The sequence below is a fragment of the Sinocyclocheilus grahami genome, unplaced genomic scaffold (assembly GCF_001515645.1).
Source record: "Sinocyclocheilus grahami isolate Dianchi unplaced genomic scaffold, SAMN03320097.WGS_v1.1 scaffold1053.1, whole genome shotgun sequence".
Lineage (NCBI taxonomy): Eukaryota > Metazoa > Chordata > Actinopteri > Cypriniformes > Cyprinidae > Sinocyclocheilus > Sinocyclocheilus grahami.
Genome location: NW_015506232.1, coordinates 598,883 through 606,421, shown reverse-complemented (window position 1 = coordinate 606,421; position 7,539 = coordinate 598,883). Strand labels below are relative to the sequence as shown.

General features: G+C 39.1%; 1 protein-coding gene across 1 annotated transcript in view; it reads left to right on the top strand.

Moving 5' to 3' along the window:
- Positions 1 to 2,097: 2,097 nt before the first annotated feature.
- The window catches only part of LOC107566167 (reversion-inducing cysteine-rich protein with Kazal motifs-like), a 33,143-nt gene continuing 27,701 nt past the window's right edge, over positions 2,098 to 7,539 (top strand). Inside the window, exons 1-5 of the mRNA XM_016251545.1 lie at positions 2,098 to 2,190; positions 3,298 to 3,405; positions 5,036 to 5,072; positions 5,412 to 5,497; positions 5,604 to 5,651. Of these exons, the coding sequence (XP_016107031.1) occupies positions 2,098 to 2,190; positions 3,298 to 3,405; positions 5,036 to 5,072; positions 5,412 to 5,497; positions 5,604 to 5,651 (372 nt within the window). The remainder of the gene's footprint in view (positions 2,191 to 3,297; positions 3,406 to 5,035; positions 5,073 to 5,411; positions 5,498 to 5,603; positions 5,652 to 7,539) is intronic.

The window sequence follows — 7,539 nt, the reverse complement described above, 5'->3', positions numbered from 1 at the left end:
ACCATGTGCTGCAGGACTGGTTAGCGGCAGGTTAGCGTAGGGTTTATCCGTTCCAGTTGTGTATGTAGGCGCTCTAACCGAGGCTTTGAACTTTGATGGGATCCTCATGGGTGTCTTAGGAAGCGGTCTTTGGTCCGGGGTCTAGGGGCCGTATATTGTAACCCCCTCCTCGTGCTCTGGTCTGCTTCTCATTGCTGTTTGATCACCTTCGTCAAACTGCCTCCCTTTCAAGTGGTCTTCAATTCCCGCCAGAGATCCCGGCGTCTCTGGACATCAAATGTGCACTTTGACAAACAGCCTTTACCCGTTCTCCCTCACTCCCCGGGGAGCCTGTCCCCGCTGCTGAGAACGCTGAGCTGAAGTACTCGGGGAAAGCAGCGGGTTTGGAGAGTGAAGTGGATGCTCCGGAGCGTAGAGGAAGGGAGAGAGACAGCGAGGGGAAGATGGGTTGGAAGAGGGGAATTCATTTGATGTGGCTTGTGGGTGGCATTATTACTATTCTTCAGAAAAACAGGGACACAGTAGCGGCGGAGCTCAAAATACTAGCACGTTACTCCCTAATGCTGGCTGAACGGGCATATGATGCTCATTTTTGTTCTATCTAAATGCAATTCATGCACACCTTGACCCCTCTTCAATCATAAGCATGTTTTCAATTTAGACATTTCAATGAATAGAAAATGTATTTATATTTTTTTGGTGTCCCCAAAGTCAAAAATGTCAAGGTTATAGAACAGTAACAATTAACATAATTAATATAACAATTCATTTTTAAGAAAAAAACAAAACAAAAACTTATGCATGATCGTATTATTTATAATAATTCATAAGCAGTTCTTTAAATATAATGCATAAGAAGTTATTTTAATAATAATTTGTAAATATTTTAATTGATTATTATTATTATTATTATTATTTATAATAGTTAATTAGCAGTAAAGCAGTTTTTTAATAATGTAATAATATTTTAAATGATTATCATTATTTATAAGCAGTAATGCAATTTTGTTAATAATAATAATAAATAATAATTGTAATATTTATTATTTTTATGTATAATAATTCATAAGCAGTAAAGCAGGTATGTTATTAATATTATGATTTGTATTATTTTTTATTATTATTACATCTTAATAAAGGTCAATAAGTCTCAGATAATTATGAGACTATATCATTTGACCTTTTATGATAAGGCAGTGTTAGTTTAGGTTGTAAAGATTCATGTGATTACAAAAAAATATATAAATTATAGATATTGTTAAAATAATAATTCCTGATTGAAAAATAGCTGAAAAATTTTATTAAATTAGCATGTGTAGGAATGATTAATTTGTACTTGTTGTAAACAGTAATCACAAACGCTGAGCTCGAAGCTCCTGAAGACAGCATCACAAAAGACTGCAATCCTGTCTCCTTTCCTTTTCTTCTGAGAAATATAGCCCTCCCAACACAATCCATTCCTTCTATCTTCAGCCTCGCCGGCTTCAAACAGCTCCGTTGTGATTCATGCTAGAATAACAGAAGATGTGCAGTAAATCTTCAAAACTTCAAGCACGTAAAACAGCTTTCAAGTGAACCTTTGCACCTCTTTGGCTTCACGGCAGCAAACGTTCGGCTGTGCTTCGCTTTAGCCGGCCTTGCTTTTACTCAAACTGTGAGCGTATGTTTATCGCCGCTTTAGAACTTCGTCACGAATGCCATGCAAGCCATCAGAGGAGCGACTGCTTTCATTTAGTGGCTTTACTTCTGAGACAATGGAGGTCAATTCCTCAACCTCAGAAGAACAACAGCGGCACAAGCGCCAGATTTACTGCACATCCATCGCATTAAAAAGCAGAGGCGTCGTCTCGATTAGCCATCGCGTCCTCTTCACCGGCGGGATGAAAGGAAAGGCTGGTGTGTCTCACTTCATTTAAAGCCAGACGCTCTGAGACGGAAAGCAGAGCTCATCCAGAACCTCCTCCAACTGAAGAAGAGCACTTAGCAGAGAAGAGGCAGAGATGCAGAAGAAACGGATCAAATCACGCTGATGAAAGGAACGGGTCTGGATGAGACGCAAATGGAGGACGGCTGAGATGAAAGCACTTCATTCTGATAATGACGACTTTTTCCGGAGGAGCATGCACAGATGAGAATGTTTTTCTCCAGCTCTGCGAGAGCTCCCAGTCACAGATCTGCTCTGATTCTCAGGTGTGTCTGCTTCTGCTGGATCTTCTGCTGGATGTCTCTGGGATTCCTCCGCCTGACGCTCCGAGGATCACGTCTACAAACACACGATGGCAGCAGTGTTAACGCAGCTTTGCAGTGATTTGTCAACAAAGATGTTTTCTAGGAACCACATTTTTGAAAATATAAAAAATATTTCTTGTTATGCTGATATTTACAGTTTTTTTCAGATGCTTGCACACAAAATCTTTACTCGTCACACAGTTTCTGAAAGCTGACACTCAAACAGCAGAAGCACACACCAAATCTACAAAACCAGACACTGGTTCTCAGACTTTGACTCGGTTTTCAATTTCATAAAACACTTTTTGCAAAACACAACACAATTCTCTATGTAGCACACAAATCTAAGAGGAATTCATATTATGGCAAATGTTTGCTTTTGAGACGTGTTTGTGATATGTTGAATGCAGCGCTTCATTCTGCAAGAGATGTGAGGCTTTTTGTATTTTGTGTGCAATTCTTGGATTTGTGTGTAAACAAAAATGTATTGAATAAGAACAACACAAAATATACTGATGTTCAAAAGGTTGGGGTCAGTAAGTTTTTTAATATTTCTGAAAGAAGTCTTCTGCTCACTGAGGCTGTGTTTATTTGATCACAAATACAGTAGAAATTGTGAAATATTATTACAGTGTAAAATAGCTGTTTTCTGTGTGAATCTCTGTTAAACTGTAATGTATTTCTGTGATGTGCAGCTGTATTTTCAGCATCATTCCTCCAGTGTGTGAGTGAGTGTGTGTGTGTGTGTGTGTGTGAGTGTGTGCTAATTAAAGACTGTTAAACCTTCCTCGTCATCTTCGTGAGAATTCATCAACATATAATAATTACAACGGCTATAATTACTGCACACTGTCTATTCATGACTGTATAGAAATCAGTATAGAACAGCATAGATATGTGCATTAATGTTTCTGCACACAGCAGATAGGACTGCAAAACTAATGACTGTTTCCAAATGATATGCTACTGAGCTATTCAAATGAATTGCAATGAATCACACCCAAATGAAGGTCCTTCGAAGAGAAGGGTCACTGACTGCTTCGTCTGTGCTGCTGATTATTAAACCAGACATGTGCATTTCTTCCTCTCTTCTGTCTGCAGCTCGCGACCATCAGGAGTGAATCGCGTCTGAAGCACCTTCTCCTGCGTTTGCCCAGTTACTGCCCCGAGTCTCTGGTAAGATCTGTGTTTACATTACAGCTGCAGCACAGGAAGTCTTAAACCGAGAGCGCTGCCACTTCCTGTTCCTCCCTTGTGGTCTGCTGCTGTGGTTTTACCTGCGTGCTAGTAATGAAGGCTGGACCGACGCCTCCACCCTCTTTCAAAGCAGCAACATGCAATTACATCCAGCCTCTAATTAAGCCCCGGGTCTGTTTGCTTTGGACCGGCGTCCTGCGCTGATTCACAGAAAATGGATGCAAATGGATTTTGGAAGCATTTGAAATGTGTTCGAAAGCATTTTAAAGTCCGAATCAAATGTGTTTTTTGAGTCTAACGCATCAAAACCACATTGTTGTTTGTGCTTCGTTCAAATGAGGCTGCATCTTTTTGCCGGGTGTGTTTTTTCATACTCAGACGATGTTTGATGATCTGGTCAAAGCGTGTGGATGAGGAGGAGGCTGTGGCTCAGTAAAGCATTCTGTGGCTCATCTGCATCTACTTTTAATTAAAGTTGAGTCATATTAGGAGGCTCTCCGCTGCCAAAAATACGAGCTCCACTGATACCAGAGACGCTTCTCATGAACGGATCTTTGTACACGGGCTGCTTTCATACGGGTCCTTTATAACCAGACCGTTATATAAGACTGCTTTTATCATTCGGTTTCAGTGAAAATACATTTGAGATGCTTCACATATTCTGTTGTGTATTTTGTGTTGCTCAAACCATGATGTCCAGATGTCTGAAAATGTTTACTCTACTGTTCAAATAATTACAAAACAAATTTTTTTATATACTTTTATCCTTCAAAGTTGCATTAAATTGATCAAAAGTGCCAGTGAAGACATTTATAATCTTAGAAAAGATTTCTATTTTTAATAAATGCTGCTCTTTTGAACTTTCTATTCATCTGTGAATCCTGAAAAATAAAATGTGCCATGGGTTCCACAAAAATATTAATGTTTTCAACAAGTTTCTTGAGCAGCAGATCAGCATATTATACTGATTTCTGAAGATCATGTGACACTGAAGACTGGAGGAATGATGCTGAAAATACAGCTGCGCATCACAGAAATACATTACAGTTTAACACATATTCACACAGACAACAGATGTGCTACACTGTAATAATATTTCACTGTTTTTACTGTATTTTTGATCAAATAAATGCAGCCTCGGTGAACAGAAGAGACTTCTTTCAGAAACATCACAAAATCATCCCAACCCCAAACTTTTAAACATCAGTGTATTTTTTTCTTATTTAATGTTTTTGCTTCATTTTTACACGGTATAAATAATTCCAGCATAACAATTTGAGTAAAAAGTGCTCAATGCACAAATTTGCTTATGTAAACAGTGACCTAAAGCAGTGCAGAATAATTTATTTAATGCATACATATTTTATTTAATAAAACAGTTTTTTTTTCTTGCTTTAAATTGCATTTTGAGTCTCGCATGTTAAATCTATTGTTTTGAACCTGAACACAGTCATCAGCAGCTCTCTCATGATTTTCAGTAAATAATGACCTGCTAAATAACTTCTTCTGGATTCCAAAGAAGAATCCTCAGGTTTGGAAGCACATGAGAGCGAGTAGATGATGTATTCTGAGTTGTTGTCGTGCTAAACATCTCCTTTTCGCTTCGCAGAGTGAACTTTGGATCTGCATCAACAACACATTGCCGGGTACGTGAACACAGATGGAGACGTTTAGAGCCGTCTGCAGAACACACTTGTACCAGCCTTAAAAGAGCAAGAGAGGATTTAGAGCCTCTGAAGACATAATGCCTCCCAGATGCACAAATATCACACTTCACATCAGTCAAGCTACACCTTGCATGGCCATTACAACCCCGTCCAGAGCGCTGAGCTGCAGCTCATAAAGAACCCAAGCCAAACGCTCCACATTCAAAGCACGTCTGCATGCCATATGAATGCCGTGTTGTTTCGAGACTCATCAGTGTGTCATGTATGGTTCTGCATTAGATCCACTGTAAAGCTCACTGTGATTCTGAACATTTCCAGGAGCATCAAAGAAGTCAGACGGATGGGTGGGTTTGGGCTGCTGTGAGCTGGCCATCTCCGCTGAGTGCCGCAGGGACTGCAAGCAGGTCAGTGAACAGATCTTATATAATCTATATAAACATGTAGAGAAGTCTGTAAGCTCATCGGCTCACCTGTGGTTCTTAGATGTGTGTTTTTCTGCTTTCTGTTCAGGCGTCGTCTAAAAATGACATCGCTAAAGTATGCAAGAAAGACACCGAGGTGGGAGCTTACCTTTATTTTCCTTCACAGAGTTTACAGATGTCGATGTTTTGGAAGCCTGTTTCCACTTCAAGAGTAAAAATAAGCCATTGTGGTAATTATGAGAAAGTTTGAAATAAATGTGACTCTTTTTTTTGTGTGAAATAGAAAGTCACAGCTGTGCGGATTGTGAGAGATATTTGCAATTATGAAGAAAAGTCACAGATGTGAGATTGTCACAAATGCTTTTATTTTCGTTCTTCGAGGTAGAAGCAGGCTTTAATAAAGTACAGATTAAGAACATGTTTGTTCTGATAATACTTCGCCATGTAACTTGTCCGGTGTGAATAACCTGATTCTTTAACTCTCATGTTGTGTTCCGGTCACTTTTTAGACTTTTCTCAATATTTATACTTATACTTATACTTGTGGTGTTTTTGGTCAAACATTATGCTGTATTCTTACCACTAATTAATTGTAGGAATTATTGATCTGAGCTTATGCACCTCAAAAAGTGAAACAAACTAACATTATTTTGGATTATTTTGCCGATGTTTGAGGTTTAAGCTCAGATCAATGAGGCCTGCAATCAATCAGTTCCTAAAGGAACACAAAACCTGTGCCAAATGAAAGAAAACAAGTTGATAAAAAGATTGAATCCAAGATTTGGTGATATTATAGCATAACAAGAAATTTGACATTTTTGACCAGGAACACCAAATTAGGGTTTAGTGATCATACTAGTGTTGTTAGTATTATTTGCAGTATTTATTATTATTTTTACATGTCTTTTATTTCTTTAATTAGTTTTTCTCCTATTTATTTATTAGTTTTTCATCTGATATTTATATTTGACTTTATTGCAGCTGTATATCCATTTTTAATAGTTTTAGTTAACAATAATAAGACTGGATTAGACTGATGACCCGAGTCAATATCATAGAGCTGGTGCTGAGTCTGTATGGAAAATATCCTTCAGACACCTTAGCAACCACATAACAATTCCCTGACAACCGTCCTCATCCCCGTAGCGTTGGGCCAGTGGCTTCAGAAACGCTGTGAATCCAGTTTAACGCACAGGGACCTTCACAGAGACTCTCGCTCCGGTTGAGCTGTTGAGATGAAAGCAGGCAGACTCTGGGAGGTCTCGGTCCTTCATCAGAGTCCTGGACACTTCTCTGTTTGTTTGTCTGGCGGCTCTGCAGTCTGAAACGAGACTCAAGCTTTATTTGTGTTTATTCATTTAAAGCCTGGTTTCTAGCACAGGCCCAAACCTCTTTATGAGGTCGTTTCGTTAGTGTTGAGCAATGGAAAAATATTGTTTCCCTCTAACTGGACATGCTGTCGCCACATTACAGTGCAATAAATCTGTAATTCTGCTGGCTGAGTGTTATAAAGGAGTAATGATCCCCGATAGAGATGCTGTAGGTCTGATGCTGTTCTCCATCGGTCAGACTGCAGTCCGTACGGCTCTTGAGATCCAGACAAACACGCAGACCATCGGCACAACGTTTGCTTTGGATCGCTCTCACAACAACTTCAGCTCTTTCATCGTGTGCCCTTGCTTTTCTTACGCATTCTTCAGCGCTGCTCGACTCGACTGCAGCCAGAAGAATCCAAGCCTTTATACAGCATTAGAATGGATGTTTCTGATGCTTGCAATGATCAGAGCTGCTGTCAGAAATAAACTAGCATCAGCCTTTAGGTTTTAAAGATAAAATGTGCCTTAGTTTTATTAGCACACTACCATTAATGTACGGGGTCAGCCAGATTTATTCATGTTTCTGAAAGAAGTCTCTTCTGCTCACCGAGGCTGCATTTATTTGATCAAACACTTTATTGAAATATTATTATAATGTAAAACAACTGTTTTCTGTGTGAGTATCTGTTAAACTGTAATGTATTTCTG